The sequence below is a fragment of the Molothrus aeneus genome, chromosome 6, assembly GCF_037042795.1.
Source record: "Molothrus aeneus isolate 106 chromosome 6, BPBGC_Maene_1.0, whole genome shotgun sequence".
NCBI lineage: Eukaryota > Metazoa > Chordata > Aves > Passeriformes > Icteridae > Molothrus > Molothrus aeneus.
The window spans coordinates 57,959,998-57,979,364 of NC_089651.1; the positions used below are offsets into that span (position 1 = coordinate 57,959,998).

At 50.9% G+C, this 19,367-nt stretch overlaps 3 protein-coding genes across 4 annotated transcripts; 2 read left to right on the top strand and 1 right to left on the bottom strand.

The window, feature by feature from the left end:
• Positions 1–791: 791 nt before the first annotated feature.
• Positions 792–8,399, bottom strand: JKAMP (JNK1/MAPK8 associated membrane protein). The gene is made up of 7 exons (XM_066552606.1): positions 8,324–8,399; positions 8,086–8,177; positions 7,374–7,528; positions 4,658–4,864; positions 3,232–3,413; positions 2,501–2,577; positions 792–2,209 (listed from the first exon to the last, which is right to left on the bottom strand). Exons 1-7 carry the CDS (start codon positions 8,334–8,336, stop codon positions 1,991–1,993), a joined length of 945 nt encoding a protein of 314 aa, XP_066408703.1. The 5' UTR covers positions 8,337–8,399; the 3' UTR covers positions 792–1,990.
• Positions 8,400–8,600: 201 nt separating this feature from the next.
• L3HYPDH (trans-L-3-hydroxyproline dehydratase) lies at positions 8,601–11,793 on the top strand. 2 transcript variants are annotated; one of them, XM_066552283.1, is made up of 5 exons: positions 8,601–9,157; positions 9,421–9,590; positions 9,857–9,979; positions 10,866–11,003; positions 11,309–11,793. In XM_066552283.1, the coding sequence occupies exons 1-5, from the start codon at positions 8,608–8,610 to the stop codon at positions 11,432–11,434; spliced, it is 1,107 nt and encodes a 368-aa protein (XP_066408380.1). In that variant the 5' UTR covers positions 8,601–8,607; the 3' UTR covers positions 11,435–11,793. The 2 variants fall into 2 exon arrangements, with proteins under 2 accessions (XP_066408380.1, XP_066408381.1); XM_066552284.1 differs by having other exon boundaries at positions 8,601–8,722.
• Positions 11,794–13,381: 1,588 nt separating this feature from the next.
• Positions 13,382–15,985, top strand: GPR135 (G protein-coupled receptor 135). The gene has a single exon (XM_066552162.1). The coding sequence runs from the start codon at positions 13,382–13,384 to the stop codon at positions 14,666–14,668; it is 1,287 nt and encodes a 428-aa protein (XP_066408259.1). The 3' UTR covers positions 14,669–15,985.
• The last annotated feature ends 3,382 nt before the right edge of the window (positions 15,986–19,367 follow it).

Consider the following 19,367-nt stretch of genomic DNA (forward strand, 5'->3'; position numbering starts at 1 on the left):
GCTTCATGGTAACATGTTAATAACTACTTGAAAAAAACAAACAACAACAACAAAAAAAAATAGAAAAGAAAAAAAAAGAAAAAATACTTTTTTCTTTTCAAGATGACATTTTTAAGAAAATCTTTCAGTCCTTATATTTTAATTTTTAGGCACAGCAATCTACCCCATTTTAACTCTTAACTGAAGAGCTGTGGTAATAGCAATGAGTGGGCTGTAAAATAGTCTGAGCATCACTTATCTTCCCAGAACTCTCTGCTTTTCCTCAAAGGATAAATAAAACTAACAGACTTCAACTCCTGCAGCTTGTGGCTGGGTGGTGATCACTGCAGGACTGTGGTTAATTTATGTTTATATTCTTTAAAATTTTTGTGTGAGCAATTTGTACTGCTGTTTCTGTGGCTGCCATTATATATGTATTTATAATTCTTTTATTGCTACTGGGGGATAATAAAAGGCTTTATTAATTTGTATTTCACATTCCAGGTTTTGCTGAAGGCTAAAGCACTGGAGTCCAGCAGAAAGGTCAGTGGTTGAGGTGCCAGGCAAGGTCCATGGGGTGCACTGCCCTCCCATAAGCTTTGCTTTTAATAGAATCCCTCATTCTGCTTTCAAAATCAACACACTCTTTTCCAGACCTAGCAAAATATGTACTCTTTACCTGGGACTTGCTAGTTTTCTTTTTACAAACAAGATCCAGCACAGTATTTAAACATATTTAAACAAAATCCAGCATAACATTTAAACCAAATACACATAGTCCACACAGAAATACACATGGAGGAGTGAAGTCCTCAGATGTGGTATTTAACATGAATTTTAATCCCATACTTTTAAAACTCTCTTCTAGATCACTGTGTCTGCAAATTAAACATTGTACACAGCAATACAGACAGTATTTGATTTAAGATCAATTACTTCCTCAATCCCTAAATAAAACCTCAATTCTGCATGCAAGAGTGAGTTTGCACACAATTTTAGGTGCAGTGAAGCCTGTCAAGTGGCATTTCACATGAAAATAATAAAAAATTCACATAAAGCTATGAAGAAGGGCATATCAGATGTACAAAACCCTTCCATGGGGGAGAGTGACACTCAAGGCAGCCTGGCTGAGGTGACACCTTTCAAAGGCTCTGAGCTCCTGGCAGACTCTGTCCTTAGCAGTGCTGGCAGGTGATAGAATGAAAAAAGCATTATTGTCACAGACATATCAAAATATGCACTGTTACAGCCAGTGATCCATACAGTGAAAGAGGTTAATTTGAGAGGATCTTTAGTTTTGGTTCTCTTTTTGGCCCTTCAGCACTGCTCTGCATCTTCCTCTAGACCCTCTACAGCGTCAAGTTTTGGTGACCAATACTAACCCAACTCCCAAAAAAAGAAAATCTTTAATCTGATCTATCTCCAGGAAGGTCTCCATATATGAAGCACACAAATTCTACCTTACAGAGAGTTTTACAGTGCATTTCTTCTTCTTCTTTTACAGTGCATTTCTTCTCCAGCAGTCAGACTCAGACATCATGAGGAATCATGCACGTTTTATCTTTTGATGGAAGGAAGAAGACAGTCTGTTTCCACTGGTGGGGGACAGAAGCTAGAGTATGTGATGAAAAATGAAGTTCTCTGGTATATTCAAGCTCTATTTTTTTTTATTAAAGTCTACTGAAAACCAGGCTCTATTGTTTTATTCAAATATCGTGCTAGGAAATGAACAATACACAAGCAAACCATTGTACTAGGATGTGTCACAAGCTTTTTACACAGATTCACAGTGATAAATAGATAAAAAGACATTGCTTTCCATCTATACCAGATACTTAGGAAGAATACAAAGTGCAGCTTTTTAATATTATACAGTCTCACCCAGAGGTGTTTCACCAGAAGTCTGGCACACAAACAAGTTCTTTTTGAAAACAGAAGTTTCCAAAGCATGACAAGCACTGAAATTGCTTCATCCAGATCACTGGGACAGAGTTGTTGGCACAGGCTCCTTTCAGTGTCCATTCCCACCCTCGGAGAGGATCCGTGAGGGCTCTGTGTACTTTGCTGTCATCAGGTAGAAGAGGGCAGGGGCAGGTACCAGGGCAAGCAAAGGCAGGTCCTGCTCAAGCTTATCCAGTTTGGAAATGGAGATGATTCCATAGGCATGGAGTAACCAGTGGCTGAAGAGGACAACGAGCCTTTTCTTCCTCACGAGCAGATCCTTGAAAAACTTGCAAAATAAACACAATTTCCTGTTAGCATTCAGCCTGTTAGCCAGCATATGACTTTTAAGAGGTGTGACAGGTAGAGCTCCTGGGTTTGAGCCCTTCCAGCACACACCCAGCTTCTCAGTGCACCATCAGAGGGAATTCTCACATGAGATTCCTCCAGCCAAGAGGGGAAGGGATAAAGGAAAAGGGTTAAATGTAAAATACACCACTGAGAAAAGGCAAGAGACAAAGTGGTCTCTGCTCATTCAAGTCTTTTTTACTCTTTTAACACAGGAAACATGTTTACCCACCTCCACTTCAGAAGCAGACATGTACACAGCCAGTGTAACCAAAGAGAGCACCAGGATGATGTATGGGAAGGCATAGTCTAAAGGCAAACATGCAATATGTTAGCAGGCAAAAAAATGGCACAGCTTATCCTTCAGCAGAGAGTTTTTCCACAGGTGTGAAGCAAACTGAGCTGCTCTAGCTGCCTCTTAGCATGTGAGGGTCAGCAAAGCACAACCTGCACAGCTCTTCCCTCTGAGGTTTCCTGCTATTTCTCAGTGGAGTTACTCAATGCTTATACCACAAATTGAAAAATGATAATGAGAAAAGTAGTCAGGCTGAGTGGGGATTTTGTGGCACCTCTCCAAATGTGACAAGAATGGCTATTTTTGGTTTGGCTTCCAGCAATCTCCCCAAATTTACACTGAAATCCATCTCTGAAATCAGACAAACTCTGCCTTAGCAAAAAGTGGAACCAGCTCACTCTAAGGTACTTTCCTCTCTCACACCCTCTCTCCTTTTTTGGGAAAGGGACAGTCTCTAGCAGCACTGGCTGAGGCAAAGCAGTGTTGGTCAGGAGCCTGCTGAGGACAGAGCTCCTAACAAGCAACCTTTTTAGGTGAAACTCCTCAAAATAACTATAAACAATATCCTTATTCCCAAAGCAAAAAGTGTCCCCTCCTTCTGTCCTTTAAGTCCTTTCTTAGTGAGCACTGATAGGTGTGTTCAGGAGTGTTTTTAGGAGAGAACTCACAGAGGAGGCCTCCTCCCACGGCCTGCAGCACGGTGAGGATGGGGAAGAAGTAGAGTGCTGCATAAATGCTTTTAAATCTGTCAGATCTCCCCAAACCACAGGCAATCTTCTTAACCAGGAGAGGCCTCAGCAGCATCATCAGCACAAGACAGAAGGCATAATAGATAAACACAATGGTGTACCTGAAGAAAAAGAAAAATTCCTTAAAATGTGCAGTTTTCTCAGACTCAGGTCACAACCAAGGAATTTGGGGTTAGTCAGTGAATTCTAAAGACTTTATGGGTAAAAGGTTTAAAAACAGAATGATGGGTCCAATTTTCCTTAAGGGAAACAGTCAAGATGTTTCCTTTCCAAGGAAAGGAAAACAAAGAGAAAAAAAGTTTTAAGCTACATAGTGATAGGCTGAGAGGACACGGTCTCAAGCTGCACATGGGGAGGTTCAGATTGGACATCAGGAGGAATTTCTTCACAAAAAGGGTGATCAGACACTGGAATGGGCTGTCCAGGGAGGTGATGGAGTCACCATCCCTAGAGATGTTTAAGGAAAGACTGGAATTGGCACTCAGTGCCGTGGTGGTGCTGGGCCATAGGTTGGACTCAATGATCCAAGAGGTCTTTTCCAACTAAATTGATTGTGTGAAACTGGGCTATGTCACTCCCTTTGATTACTCAGAAAGTCATTAAAAATTGCTACATCCATGTAAAACAGCTCAATGCATGAAAGATTCAGGGGATTGGTTGCCATTGACCTGAACACTTTCGGCAGGAGAGGCAGGGGGGCACACACACTGACAGGGGGGTACACACTGACAGAGGGTAAACACAGGGGGCACACACTCACAGAGGGGCACACACAGGGGGCACACACAGGGGTGCACACTCACAGGGGTGCACACTCACAGGGGGTAGACATACTCACAGGGGCCACACACTCACAGGGGATACACACAGGGGGCACACACAGGGGTGCACACTCACAGGGGTGCACACTCACAGAGGGTAGACATACTCACAGGGGCCACACACTCACAGGGGATACACACAGGGGACACACACAGGGGTGCACACTCACAGAGGGCACACACACAGGGGTGCACACTCACAGAGGGCACACTCACAGGGGTGCACACTCACAGAGGGCACACTCAGGGGGGCACACTCACAGAGGGCACACTCACAGGGGTGCACACTCACAGAGGGCATACTCAGGGGTGCACACTCACAGGGGGCACACACAGGGGGGCACACTCACAGGGGGCACACACAGGGGGGCACACTCACAGAGGGCACACACAGGGGGGCACACTCACAGAGGGCACACTCACAGAGGGCACACACACAGGGGTGCACACTCACAGGGGGTGCACACAGGGGGCGCACACTGACAGGGGACACACACAGGGGTACACACAGGGGGCACACTCACAGGGGGTACACGGCCTCGTGGGTGCAGTGCACGGTGGTGATGTAGTCGGGGCTGGGGTTGTAGAGCATGGTGTACCAGTCCGAGAGCTTCTTGACGGGGCAGGAGCGGATGTGCAGGGAGCCCACGGGGTCGCTGAGCAGCAGCGTCACCAGGGCTGCCACGCTGCACTCCAGCAGCGCTGTCAGGTGCTGCAGCAGCGCGCTGGAGCTGCGGGACAACAGCACTGTTGTTTAGCAGAGATGATAAACAAAACTCCACAACTTCTGTGAAAGTTGTAAAGCTGGTATGTTTATTACAGCGCTGCACGCATGGGGAGATTACTCTCCTTAAAAGAAATGTGTATCTCTGGGAAATCCAGGTCCCTTTTTATCCCCCTCTCAAATCCATATGCATGCAATTTCACAATAGGTTCATACATCTTCACTTTTACAAATTTCCCATGACCTTTGCCACTAATTCTCCTTTATCAGAAAGAATTCCTAGGTCAGGTTCACCTGCTCTCACAGCAGTGTCTGTCTCTCTCTGTCTCCCTCTGTCTCCCCCTCCCTTATCTCTGTCCTTCACTGAAGCAGTTTCTCTGAGCCTAGGCTTTTTACGAGAACAGACAGACTAAACAGCTATGTTTTCAAACTACAGACTTAACTCAAAGATGTACATTTCACCTAACTCAAAATGGATTTCTACTCTGGAAAATTTCTACTCTGTCTCACTGTCACTGCCGGGCTCTGGGAACCTCTGCTGGCCACAGAGATGCGTTACAAAGTCTACAGAGCCACCCTGAGATGCGTTACAAAGTCTCTTTTCCCAGCCCAGCAGTGGAAGAAGGAGTCAGGATTCTCCTATTCTTGTTCTCAAGGTTATTATTTCTTATCTATGAAATTCTTTCTCCGACCCGCCAAGGTCTGTCTGGCAGGTTGGGTTGAGGCACACTGCCCATCCTTGGGGGGGTGTTATCCTTTTATACCAAAAACTACATGTACATTATTTACAGTAACTTCCCAATACCTATCACCTATGTTAGACAGTGAGCTTCAGCTCTAAACCAATCTAAAAATGCCAACATCACCCAGAAGATGGAGGCCAAGAAGAAGGAGAAAGGCTGGACACACCCAGATTCCTCCATCTTTGCTCCCTGAACCCCCATTCTAAAAAAACTCAAAAATCTATTTTTCACCCTGTGACAAACTATTATTCTACTTAAACTCTCTTTGTAGGAAAGACATTCTGTGCTGTTCTTGTGAGCCAGCAAAGGCTTCCTGATGATAAGGAAAGCCCCATATCTCTCCTGAAGAAGACACCGAGGTTGTCACCATGGAGACGTGATGAAGGAGAGGAAGTTAAGAGATATGGACTCTAGCTGGCTCACAGAGTGATGTGGCTCCCTGATCACCTACTGAGAACTTTGTTTCTTTCCTATAACCAATGGGCAGTGAATGTGTATGTTAAGTGAATGTAAATATCTTGAAAGAGTATAAAAGCAACATGTTGCTATAATAAACCTCCCTTGCACCCTTCTGATGGAGCTGTGGTACTTTGTGCTGTGTCAAGCTCTATAATGACATCTCTTGACTTGTAATTCTTCATATAAAGGTTGGGAATTGTTTTTTCCATGGGTCAAGATCAAAGGCACAGGGGTCTTGGGCTCTGAGCCAAGGTCTCCAAGCCCTCTGACAGGGTCTCGAGTCCTCCAGGGCAGCCAGAAGAATTTCCTGGGTTCCCACACCATGCTGCCAGCTCCTGCAAATCCCAACAGCCCTGGAATCTCACAGAGCCTTCTTCAGAGTTAAAAACTGCTCAGTGTGAAAGCTCTTTGACAGAGCTTAGGTGGTTTAGTGTGTAAAAGAAAAGAGGGTGATGCACCACACGTCTCAGAAGGGGTGACATTGCTGCTTGTGACATAAGCAGAATTGCCAAAGCTGCAGGTCCTCATTGAAGATGGGAAATATTCATATATTAAACATTCCCAGTCCCCTATCTGTTCAGTGCTCATAGAATCACAGAATGATTTGGCTTAGAAGGGACTTTAAAGACAATCCAGTTCCAACCCCCTGCCACGGACAGCTCAGTACACTCCAGAGCCATCACTCCTCAAAAAACTCCAGTCTAACACCTAATGGCCACAGGCAGCTGTGGGTTTAAACCTCTTTTTTACAGAACTTCTCTGATGTAAAGGCCACAGCAGTTCTGCTATCAAGACCCAAACCCAGAATACATATTCCTAAAGAGAAAACTCAAACCCATCCTCTCATTGCACCTGTGCAGCCCTGCTGATACTGACCCAGGGGAGAGGGGATGATACAACCTGCTCTTCTGTTTGCTGGGAAACCAATCCAGCCCAGACTGCCAGCTGGACTGTGCACTGACACATTAAAGAGGTACAGACCATGCCCTGAGGGCAGTGACTGGACAGGGTGCCCTGCAGGACACTTAAATTTGTAAATAAACCTTCCTACAGCTGCTCTAAACTTCTGTGCAACCATATCAGCTCAGTCAACAACAAGGGTGGATGGGGCTCTGAGCAACCTGGTCTGCTGGGAAGTGTCCCTGCCCATGAGAGAGAACTGGAACTGGATGATCTTTAAGGATCCCACCCAATCCAAACCAGTCTAGGATTATGAAAACTGCTGGACAGTTCAGTTCAGCATCGCAGATTGATCGCTCGTGGATAAAAGATTTCCAATTTTAAACAACTCATCTAGAGAAAGGGTACACAAACCTCTTTTTTCCAGAATACCACTCAATAAAGAACCAGTGTAAGACCAGGGGCAGCATGGCCATGAAGCCGAGGTACAGCCAGTCATAGCGGTCTGGAGATCCCAAACACTCCCTGCAGATTTTGTTGTCATCGGTTCTTTGGCCTCTAGGACACACCTGCAGAAGGCAGAGCTTGGACTCAGAATGCCACCACCAACAGCAAATCACTGCAGTTAATGGAAAAACAGCTCGGGGAAAGACACAGATCAGATTTTTAAAGACATGAAACAATAACCCCAGTAATTTCTCAGCTTACACGTGCTCTCTGTGGCTCTTCTTATTTAATATAAACAAGGGTGAAGCATGATTAAAAGCCTTCATGCAAGCCACCATTTTCCTCTCCTGCTCTCACACCACTCCCTCTCACCTCAGCTCCCTCAGCAGGCTGCTCACAATCACAGCTCTCCAGTTTCATCCCGCCCTTCCCGGCTCTGGCTCTCCCTCAGCACTCCGGTAAAACCGGCGTGCACAGGGACTCATTTCGGCACAGCTCCCCGCACCATCCCGTTCTGTGTCAGCTTTTCCAGGCCCGGTACAGCATCGAGCCCTCAGCACCTCGTGTCTCGGTACAGCTCCTGTTTCGGTCTGGGGCCGTTCTCTCCCCAGCGGCCCCCGGTACCGACCTGCAGGGCCCGGCCTGAGCCATCCCGCACCGGGCCCAGCCTCGCACTCACCCCGCAGTCTCCGTAGGTCTCCACGGAGCCGTTCACCGACAGCACGGTCCTGCCGCAGTACAGCCCGAGGCAGGCGGGCTGGATGTCCACAGCTGCGGGCAGAGCGCGGGCCGCGTTAGCGGGAGAGGCACCGAACGCCAGTCCCGGCCCGCTCCAGCGCTGGCAACACCCTCAACCCCATCCAGGCCCCACCCGCATCCCCAGCCCCGTCCCTGTGCCCCATCCCGGCCCGTCCTACCGGCGCGGAACATCGCGGTAACCCAGCAACCGCGGCCCCGGTACTTCCGCCGCGGCACTTCCGCTTCCGCCGCGGGTCGGCTCCGCCCGGGAATGCGGGCCAGGAACGCGAAGGGGCGGGGACTCCAAGGGGCGTGGCCCCTGTCGGGGCGTGGTCATTGAATGGGCGTGGTCATGAGGCGGGACTTCAATGGGTGGGGGGGTGGGCGCGGCCTCAGGCTGGGGAAGCCCGAGTGGGCGTGGTCTCGCTTTTGTGGGCGTGGTCCCTCGGGGTGCGGCGGCGCGATGGCGGCACGGGGCGGCGGTGACAGTGACGGTGTCGGTGGCGGAGCGGGACGGGCGCTGCCGCCGCACTCGCCCTCGGGCGCGGTGCTGCAGACGGTGGAGATGCACACGGGCGGCGAGCCGCTGCGCATCATCCCGCGGCTGGAGGCGGCGGAGCGGGCGGCGGCGGCGGGGCTGTCGCTGCTGTCGCTGCGGCGGGAGGTGGCGGCCAGGCACGACCACGTGCGGCGGGCGCTGATGCACGAGCCGCGCGGCCACGCCGGCATGTACGGGGCCGTGGTGGTGCGCGGCGGGGCGGCCGCGGAGGGCGCGCACCTGGCGGCGCTGTTTCTGCACTGCGCCGGCTACAGCGCCATGTGCGGCCACGCCGTCATGGCCCTCGGCCGCTTCGCCCTCGACTACGGGCTGGTAGCGGCGCCCACCTGCCCCGAGACCGCCGTCCGCCTGCGCTGCCCCTGCGGGCCCGTCACCGCCTTCGTGCCCTGGGACGGCCGCCGCAGCGGGAACCCCGTGCGCTTCCACAGCGTGCCCGCCTTCGCTGCCGCCACCGGTGGGGACCGCTGGGTGTTCGGGGAGGGTTGGTGGTGCCCGTGCCGGCGTTGGGGGCTTGTGGCCTGGCTGAGGAGCGTCTGGCAATTGTCTCCCTAGTCCCACTGTTCTTCAGTGGTCATCAGGGATGCTGTAAGATGCCACAGGAGTACTCAAGTTGTCATCCCCATCCACTGCCCTCGCATGTGGCTGTGTTCCTTCACTCTATGCAAGCCCCTGGCTCGGCAGTTTTGCCTCCTCACCTTCCTCCCTTTCTCTGCTCAGACTTGGCCATTGATGTCCCTGGCCATGGGAAGGTGGTGGTTGACATCGGCTATGGTGGCACTTTCTACGCCTTCCTCAGCGCCGAGCAGCTGGGCCTTGATGTGCGCTCTTCAAAGACCAGAGACCTTGTCAGTGCAGCGAGTGCAGTGACAGAAGCAGTGAAGAAACAGGTATGGATGAGCACTGTGGTATCCCAGAATGTTCCCTTTGGAACTCAGGATAGTGGGAGAGTCCCATCCTTCCAGCCCCATGCTGAATTGCAGAGTCCTTACAAGGATGGGAGAAGGAGCCTTCCTGCTTCTCTCTGTTACTTGTGAAGCAGAGGTGGAAGCGCAGCCATGTGGCTTTGTCCCATTCCTCTGGTGTCCCACAGAAGCTGTACTGCACACATTGCTGCTGTTGTGTGTATTTGTGACCCTCTCTGTGCTGTTTCCAGTTCAAGCTTCATCACCCTGAGAGTGAAGACCTGGCTTTCCTCTACGGCACCATACTGACAGACGGGAAAGATGCCTTTAGTGAGGAGCCCACCACCAACATCTGTGTGTTTGCAGATGAACAGGTACAGAAATGAGCTCTTCTCAGGCACAAGAGACAACACAATTGTCCCTTTGTCCCTTAGATCCACTGCAAAGAACATAGACTGTTTTGGTTCTTAGTTTGGGCAGTGATTGCTTGTGCTGCTGTCATGTCCCCGGAGAGCTGAGTGTCGATGCACACATTGTAGTTTTGTTCCTAATAGAAGAAATACTTCTGCACAACTTAGATGGTGGCATTTTAAAAAGCTTCATACCCAAAACTTGTTGATTGAAATTTTCCAGGAGTTCAGGAGCTGAGACAGGATCCCAGCATAGTACATGTCCCAAAAGTCCTAATCCAGGGAACATCTGCTGGGGATTAACAACAGGAAAGAAATGGGGTGTTAAAATTCTGTCCTTGTCTGCAGTGCATAAGGTATCACATAAATGGCAGGGGAAGTTTTGGTTGGACTTGCCAGCAGTGAGGAGTGTGGAGCACTGGGGCAGGTCACCTCAGAAGCTGGCCAAAACTGTGGTTTTGGAGATTTTAAAAACCAGACTGGCCAGGAGCCCCCTCAGTGTAAGGAGAACCAATCTTGCCTTGAGGTGAGAATGGAGCAGGTGACCTCAGCCCCTCTGAGTCCTTTTGAGATGATGCTGGGAAGATTTCAACTGCTCCTAAATAGCCTCAGTTTATTAGATCATCCATCCCTAACTGTGCCAAAGCCCACCACAGTCCAGAAGTACCCCAAACCTGCTTCTTTCTTCCTTCTTTCTCAGTTGTAATGTATTTGGATTCTCTACAAAACCCTGGACTGGGTGGGGGTTTCCCCTGAGTGCAGTGTAAAGGTGGCAGAGAGAACTGAGGGGAGCAATCTCACTTTGTATTAAACCCCAAAATCTAGAACTGGTTCATCCCTTCTGCTGTAGGTTGACCGAAGTCCAACAGGTTCGGGGGTGACAGCTCGCATTGCCCTGCAGTACCATAAGGGACTCATCCAGCTGGACCAGAGCAGAACCTTCCAGAGCAGCACCACGGGCTCCTTGTTCACTGGGAAGGCAGTGAAGGCAAGTGGCTGGTGCTGGACTTTCCCCCTCTCTCAAGGGCTGCTGGAAACGTGCTCAGTGGGGAAGCAGAAAAACCTTTCTGTGCCTAGGGAAGAGTGTCGGGAAGGAGGGAGGTGCGTGTGGGTCTTGCCCTCCCACAAACCTGGCACTTAAAGGATTTTAGGGCCTTGTTGTGTTGTGTGGCTGCTTTGGGATGCACCAGGGCAGGGGTGTCTGCATAAATGTCAGGTAGCACTGGAATTCTGTGGGGTTGGGAGAGTGGAGAACCTTCTGTTGCCTCTATGCTCATCCTGATCCCTCTGCAGGAGGCCAAGTTTGGGAACTACAATGCTGTCATTGTGGAAGTCTCAGGAGAAGCCTTTTACACTGGCACAGCCACCTTCACTGTGGAAGAGGAGGACCCACTGAAACACGGCTTCTTCCTCAAGTGACCTGAGCCACGGGTGGTGGCAGAGCCTCACTGATGGTGCTGTGCTTCTCCTGCCCATGAATTTCTGTTTTGCTTCTCCACACATTGCAACAGGAACAGCCTTGGGGTGTGACAGCATTTGTCACATTTCAGGATAACAGGCTTGTTGCCCTGTTGTGATTAGCATATTGGGTGCACTGTGATTAGCACATACAAGCTGTTCTGAGATGCTGTAGTATTTTTCTTCTTCTTTTTCTTCCCCATAATTCACAGAAAACTGAGCTGATCTTGGAGAGCTGCCTTCAGATTTATGTGCCTTCTCTGTGTCTGCAAATTATGAATTTCAAAATTAGATTTCTATTAAATGCCAGCTGAAAACTCTGCCATTTTCCTTGTTTTCACTCCCAGAGCTCAATTTGCAGGATTCTGCTGAGCATGTCATGATTCTGGGTTTGAATTGCTAGCTCTTGTTGTCTCCTGCTCAGCCAGCTGTGCTGCTCTGTCTCATGCCCCAGCTTCCCTGCTCAGCCTGTCCAGACAACCCCTTCCTCACTCATTTCACCCCACCAGGGCTCTCCTGCATCCTGGGGCTGGATGCAGGTATTTGATGAGAATTTCCTGTATTCCTGCTGAGTGTCCATGCTGTGCTGCTTCCCTAAGCCTTCCTCTCTTGCTTATCTTGGACCACTGGCTGCAAATACCCTGTGGTTAACTTTCAACAGGAGCAGCTGTGTTTGAAAGTCTGAGCCATTAGGACCTTTGACTGCTAATTATTTACTGATTTTTGTCCCAGTCCAGGGGCAGCTTGTGCAGCAGAGTGCACTCAGTGCTTGCTTTGCCAGAGTTCCCCCAGGGGAAAACCAAGCATTTGCAGTGGCAGGAGCAGACCTTCAGACCTCTGGTAGTCTGTCACTTCCACTGTGTCTCTGGATAAAATGGTGCTTGTTAAATGAAGACACTCATGGGAGGAACTGGCACTTGTTAAAACAAGACATGAAAATGAGAATGATCATCTCATGGAAGCTTGTGCAGCAGAAGGATGCATACTGGTGAACTTAGATAAGGTTGGCACAGAAAAGCCTGGGAGGAATTTCTTCTGTCAGCTTGAAAATAACTTTGTAGCAGGAGGAAACAAAAATCCCCTGATTTATGCGACTGCTGTGCTGCCAATAGAGATTTTTTAGGATGGTGTCTGGGGCTCCTGCTCCCAGCTTTCCTGTAACTCCCTTGTAAGTCCCATACAGCCTCTGGTCCAGGAGAACAAGAAGTGACACACATATCCTCCGTGCTTGCAGGAGCACACTCTTCCATGATGATGAAAACTCTTCCATGTGTTTTCATCTTCTGGGCATCTCCTGATCAGGCCCCCAGCCTGGCTCCTTGGGAAGAGCTGGGACAGCAAGTCACAAAGCCCAGCACAGGATGTTTGGAGGTTCTTCAGGCATTAACTGGCACGCATCCTTCATTACCTATTCTCTACCCCCATCCCTAAGAAAATTTTCAGGTAGGGGCAGGCAGCTACAGCATGGATGAGAGTGGGGTGAAAGAGTCCTGCTGCCCATGTGGAGGGGGTTCCTGGCCTGATCCCTCAATCTTACACCTGATGATCCCTCAAGCCGCAGCCTGGTGAGCCGGGGCGATGGTCCTGGCCTCCAGCTGAGAGTCTGGGGGCAGCTGGTCCTCCGTGACGGGCTGGGGGCTGTGCGGGGAGAGGAGCTCACCGGGCTGCCAGGGGAGAGGCGCTGACCGGGGCTGCCAGGGGAGCACATCTGTGGGGACCCAGGGGATGGTGCCGCTGTGGGCTGCGGTCCCCCGGCCCCACCGCTCGTCTCTAGGGGCTCCGCTCCGCCGCCGCCGGGTCCGGCTGGGCCGGGCCGGGCCGGTTCCCCGGGTAACGGCGCCCGAGCGACGTCAGCGGCCGGGGGGGCCGGGAGCGGCGGGGCCTCCGCAGCCGCGGCGGGGCCGGGCCATGAGGCTGCGCATGGAGCCGGCGGCGGCCGTGCCGGGCAACCTCTCCCGCGGCGGCGGCGGCGGCGGCGGCAACGAGAGCGGCGGGGCGGGAGCGGCGGGAGCGGCGGGGTGGTCGGCGGCGGCGCTGGCCTCGCAAGCGGCCGCGCTGCTGCTCATCTTCGCCCTCTCGGCGCTGGGCAACGGGGCGGTGGTGCTGGTGATCGCCCGGCACCGGCAGCTCCGCACGGTCACCAACGCCTTCGTGCTGTCGCTGTCGCTGTCGGAGCTGCTGGGCGCCCTGCTCTGCCTGCCGCTGGCCTTCCTCAGTCTGCTCAGCCGCCCGCCCGGCGCTTGGCTCTTCGGGCAGCGCCTGTGTCTGGCCAGCGCCGCGCTCCACGCCGGGCTGGGCATCGCCGCCACGCTCACCATGGCCCTGCTCTCCTTCGACCGCTACTGTGCCATCGTCCGCCAGCCGCGGCACAAGATGGGCCGGCGCCGCGCCGCGCAGCTGCTGGCCGCGGTCTGGCTGGCCGCCCTGGCGCTGGCCGGGCCCTGGTACGGGCTGGCGGGCGAGGGGCGCCGCGAAGCCCGTCCCGGCGCCTACCGCTGCGTCTACGTGCTGCCCTGGGGCTCCTCGCGGCTCGGGCCGCCCTACGGCGCCGCCCTCATCGTGCTCTGCTACCTGCTGCCCTTCGCCGTCATGTGCTTCTGCCACTTCAACATCTGCCGGGCCGTGCGGCTGGCCGAGAGCCGAGTGCGGCCGCTCACCACCTACGGGCACCTGCTGCGCGCCTACGGGGAGATGCGCACGGCCACCACCGTCCTCATCATGATCGTCTCCATCATCTGCTGCTGGGGGCCCTACTGCATCCTGGGGCTGGCCGCCGCCGCCGGCCGCCTGCCCTTCTCGCCCACCATGGACGCCGTGGCCAGCGGCATGGCCTGGGCCAACGGCGCTATCAACCCCCTCATCTACGCCGCCCGTAACCCCAACATCTCGGTGCTGCTGCGGCGCAGCCGGGAGGGCGGCTACAGGACTAGGAACAACATGGTCGCCTACCTGTCGGTGCCGGGCCGCCCGCCGGAGCCGCGGAGCCGGGCTGAGCGGGTCCGGGAGCGCTACATCAACCGGCACAGCGGAGCCCCGGGCAGCGCCGTGTCCTCGTCCAGCCCGGCCAGCGGGGCAGAGGTGGCCATGTGGGCCTGCAAGACTCCCGCTGTGCTCTTCTGTCGGGATGGGCAGCCGGACACCGTCTCTGAGGCCACCCTGAAGGCCAGAGCAGGCGCCATCGACACCAGCCTCTGAAGGGATGGGGGCCGGCATGGAGGCATCTGGCCCCGGGTGCCTCCCTGAACAAAGCCCTGCTGCTTGGAGCCCTGTGCAGCTGGATTACCAGGAATCTGTGAGGGGACTGTGTTTCTTCTCCACTGTGTGAGCTCTGCTTTGGTGACCCCATCTGCGGGCAGCAAGAGCTCCACAGGGAAGGGAAATGCCCCTTCCTTTTCAGCAGGCCTGATGGATGCATCGGTGACAGCCACCGAGCCCAGCCAAGTCAGGAGCTGCGAGAACAGGACAGAGTTTGCCCCAGACCTGCAGAAAGTGCCACTGTGAAGCTCCGGGGCTGACACTCCACACTGACTGAATGACTGTGGGAGCTGTTTGTTAAGTGCCAAAAAAGCAACTGAAAGCTGAGCACTGGCAGCTGGAAGCCACTCTGAAAACACCACACTGTGAAAAACAGCATCATGGCAGGAAAATGTTGCTTTTATCCGTTATATGTGGAAGTGCCAACAGTCATAAAGTCACAGACTGTAGGATGGGCTGAAAAAGTGATCTGTTTATGTGTTGTTGTTTTTTTTTTTAATTTAAACTGTGAAGCATAACAAGAAAAGTAATTGTGAAAGGGAAGATGCATGATACTGGGAGGGAAGGAAAGGAAGGTAATACCTCAGGTGTCAGAATTTCAGCAGCCTTTTCTCTTTTTTTGCAGGTACGGTCAACTTAAAATACTATGAATATGAGAAACATGAGTTCCTCAGACAGACTGAAAAGGGTGTGGGCGTAAACTGTGGTGTGCACAAGATGTATGTTTTCTTTTTGAGCTCATCCAGAGTGTCTCTCATCTCCAAGGGTTTTACCATAATTAGAGGAGCTGTGTGAGAGAAGTGTCTGAAAGGAGAGGCAAAGCAGTACCACGTGTTCTCTGTGTGCTCTGCAGCATATGAAAATGTGTATTGCACAGAACAGATATTGTTGTATTGATGGCAGCAATCCATTGGAATACAATATTTAAAAACCAGCTGTTTGCTGTTGAAAAAAAAAGGAAAATAACACCATGGAAATGCAATTGCACAGCATAAATGTGAACGAATTTATCAGTGTAATCTTTTTTTTTTCAAGGGTCCAAAGCCTTAAATTAGTATTTTGAATCTGAAATTAAGATTTGGCCTTTGTTTGTCTTTGCCAGAGTTTAGTGTGATACAGTATTTTTCCTTGTACAGGCTTTAAAAATACAGTGTTTTGGTTTTACTGGATTTTTCAGCTGTTTGTGTGACGCTAGTGAACGCTCTATCATTATTTTGTAAGTGAAGAAATAAATTGTCTTTTATGCAGGAAATGAAAGTGTCTCAGTCTGGCATCATTCTCAGGCCAGCCTTGGGATGGGAACTCCTGTAAAAAATTGCCAGATGAATGATAGCAGAGAGACCTAATTGTTTGTGAAATTTTAATGCAGCTGGTTTCCATGCTGTAAGCATTACTGTAACTTTCTTCTCTGATGCTCCTGAAGCCCATGAGGGAAAATCTGACCCTTGACTACTCAGCACTGCTAATTTGCCGTGCAGCTAGTGGATTTTGCAGTGTTTCCTTGCTGTGTTTCAGAAAGAAGCTGTGCAGAAAGCCCACAGCTCTTCACAGGAGCTGTTTGACAGTGAGTGAGCACGGGCGGCTTGTTGGAAGGGCAGGAGAGGAATTCCTGGCACAGCAATGCCTGGCTAAGTGTAAATGGAAAGGGGTGGTTGTGAGTGATGAGGTTGGATTGAACTCTTACCTGGGTAGCTGCAGGTGGTGGTAACAAGGAGATTGGTGAGGGATAATTGATCATGCAGAGCATAAGGCTGAAAGCCCTGGAAAGGGTGGTGCTGCTCCTCTCAGTGCCTGGCTCTGGCCACCTTCCCTGTCCCAGCTGACTCAGGCACTGAACAGCCACTGATTCCCTCCTTTTCATGCTGGTTTCCTTTTGTTCTGATTTGATGCAGCACAGGCCAGGGAAGCTCCTCTGTGGCAGTCAGGTATGGCAAGGGAGGGATTGGGGATGTCAGGACTGAAGGAGCTGCACTGGGAGTGGAAATAACACAGCTTTCTAGGAAAGTGGTGGTGAAGCTGCTATAACACAGGTTTCAACATATTTTTAACAAGCTCAGGCTGGTGCATGTTAGTCTTGCATGTGAGGAATTGAAGGAGGGCAGCTGGCTGTGGACTTGGAGGCATCACAAATTGGCACATTTCTGTGAAAAGCTAACGTGGGCTGTAGCAAGGGGAGATTCTTGACCTGATCCTTTTTGACATGGACCTGCTGCAGCTTCAGTAGAGAGGCAGCTTGTGTTTCAAAGCTGTGCCTGGCCTGTGCTCCTCATCATCACAGAATCATGGAATCATTTCACTTGAAAAAGGCCTCTTAGGTCATCAAGTCCCAGCACTGCCAAATCCACCACTAACCCATGTCCCTAAGTGCCACACCTACCTGTCTTTTAAATGCCTCCAGGGTTTGTGACTTTACCACTTCCCTGGGCAGCCTGTACCGGTGTTTGGCAACATTTTCTGTGAAGATATTTTCCCTAATATCCAATTTAAACCTCTTCTGCTGCAACTTGAGGCATTTTCATCTGGTCCTGTTATTGTTACCGGAGAAGAGACCAACTCCATCTGGCTACAACCTCTCTTCAGATAGTTGTAGAGAAGTTCCTTCCAAACCTCCTTTTCTCCTGGCTAAACACTCCCTCAGCCACTCCTCACATCACAGCACTGTTGAACAAGTCAGGTACATAGGTCTCTACAGCCACATTTTTAAAAGTGTATTTTAAAAAAACAACCCCAAATGGTCTTAACTAAGCCAAACCAAAGGTTGCAGGCTGCCTGCCAAAACAGTCCTTGAAATGCTGCTGTGTCCCAGCTCTGCTGAAGGTTGCTGCTTCTCACCCAGCACCAGAGTGGGTGAGAAATTCTGTCCCTGCACCTCACCATGGGGCTCCATGTGTTCATGTGGGAGAAAGAAACCAGTGGATTAAGCCACTGTTTTATTCCAGCTCTCAAAACTCTGCCCTCTGTGGTTGCAGCTGCTTGTTCTTGGGTGAGAAAACATTGCAGCAGGTGGCTCCTGGCCAAGCCACCATGGGACATCACCCCCACATCTCCCACGTGCCCATGCTGGTGTCACCCCACTCAGAGATCCCCTTTTCTCTGAAGACAGGAAGACACTGATGTTTTAGACACTACAAAATGGGCTCTGAGGCTCCAACCCTCCAGCTTCTTTCCTTATTCCTCCCTTGAGATGAGCCTGGACAAAGCAAATTGCACAAATCTTATTTGCTCAAGGATATTGGGACATATTTTAGCAAACCAAAAATCACGAGGATTATTCAGTGCAGGATATTCAGCGTAGGAGAAAAAGGAGTTCAAGTGATTTGAAAGCCAGTTCAGCCCTGGATACTGGAGACAACTGCAGTCAAAGGCAAATTAAAAATGAGTCTTTGGGCTCTTTAGTCTCTTGTTGACTTTCCAGCATATTTAAACCCTCAGTTCAAGAGTACCTTGCTATTTGGCAATGATAACATGCCACTGACTGAACTAATGCATTATATCTTAGAAGGAAAACATTAAGTCTTGATGAACGACAAGCATTTTAGAATGTACTCCTCCAACTGCATGCAGTGGTAGTTTTCCTGCTGATTTAATCATCAGATTCATTCAAGTAGTTATTTTCCACTCCTTTCCTAATCTGTGGATGAGGCCTCTGTTCAAAGCAAATACTGTGTGCATAACTTAGGAGCTGGGAACAATTAGCAGTCCAATTAGCAGTATTTACAAGTGACAGCCAGATGGGCTGTAATAGCTGCCATCAATCACCAGAACGGGGAGAGCTCAGGGGTTTGAAATACCCCATTCCTGCCTCTCTTTCAGCGCTGGTGTTGATTCCTGTATCCAGCAGGTGCCAGCAGAGACCTCAGCAGCCAGCAGAGCTGTCCCGTCAATGATCCTGAGAAAAGCCTTCCTGTTAATGAGATCAACCCTCAGAACTGCTGCTTCCCAAATGGGAGCACTCAGGGTAGGGGTTGTGACTGATGCCCAAAGAGCACCTCACCAAAACTTATTTTGAAAGACATATTCAGCACATGCTGCTCTTTGGGAAGTTTGTTGTACAGGCTGAAATGAATAATTTGGAAAGCACATCAGAAAAGTGGCATTTTGTGAATGCAGACCAGAGCTGCAGAGCTGCAGCCTGGAGGGCTGGTGAGATCAGTCCCAGTGCTGGCAGAATGCTTTGCTCAGCAGCACAGCTGCCTCTGCTCTCTGGATGCTTTTGTATTTTCACATGATGACTCTGATTATTAATAATAAATGGGTGCACATCTAGATCTGCTTGCAAAGCATTACAGAGCCACAAAGTGCTAGTAAAAAAGATCCCAAGTCCTTCAGGAGGAATTGCTCACAATAAGATGCAGTCTTGGGGGATCTCATGCCCAACTGCACAGTGCTGCTTTGCTGCTGCAAGCCCTGGGCTTGCCATGACCAGTGGGGTGAGTTCCAGTGGCTTCACTGGGGCTGAATGTGGGAGGACAAGGCCAGCCCTCCCTCCTAGAGCATGGCCAGCCCTCCTGTGCTCCCAGTTTGCAGGGGAGTGATGGGTTTCAGGGCCATGCTGTTGGCAGGACACTACCTGAGTGCTGAAGCATCCAAATCACCGCAGCCAAAGTGCTTGGGCAGCAGCTCAGCCTTTCTAGGTATT

What these genes read in the sequence shown, in the direction of transcription:
- JKAMP (XM_066552606.1), bottom strand. An exon ending in AGACCTACGGAGACTGCGGG is followed by an intron (nt 7,529 to 8,085) that starts GTGAGTGCGAGG and finishes TGCCTTCTGCAG; the next exon opens with GTGTGTCCTAGAGGCCAAAG. An exon ending in TGTCTGCTTCTGAAGTGGAG is followed by an intron (nt 2,210 to 2,500) that starts GTGGGTAAACAT and finishes TTATTTTGCAAG; the next exon opens with TTTTTCAAGGATCTGCTCGT.
- GPR135 (XM_066552162.1), top strand. Translation starts at nt 13,382, where the DNA reads ATGAGGCTGCGCATGGAGCCGGCGGCGGCCGTGCCGGGCAACCTCTCC.
- L3HYPDH (XM_066552283.1), top strand. Translation starts at nt 8,608, where the DNA reads ATGGCGGCACGGGGCGGCGGTGACAGTGACGGTGTCGGTGGCGGAGCG. An exon ending in CGCCTTCGCTGCCGCCACCG is followed by an intron (nt 9,158 to 9,420) that starts GTGGGGACCGCT and finishes TTCTCTGCTCAG; the next exon opens with ACTTGGCCATTGATGTCCCT. An exon ending in CAGAAGCAGTGAAGAAACAG is followed by an intron (nt 9,591 to 9,856) that starts GTATGGATGAGC and finishes TGCTGTTTCCAG; the next exon opens with TTCAAGCTTCATCACCCTGA.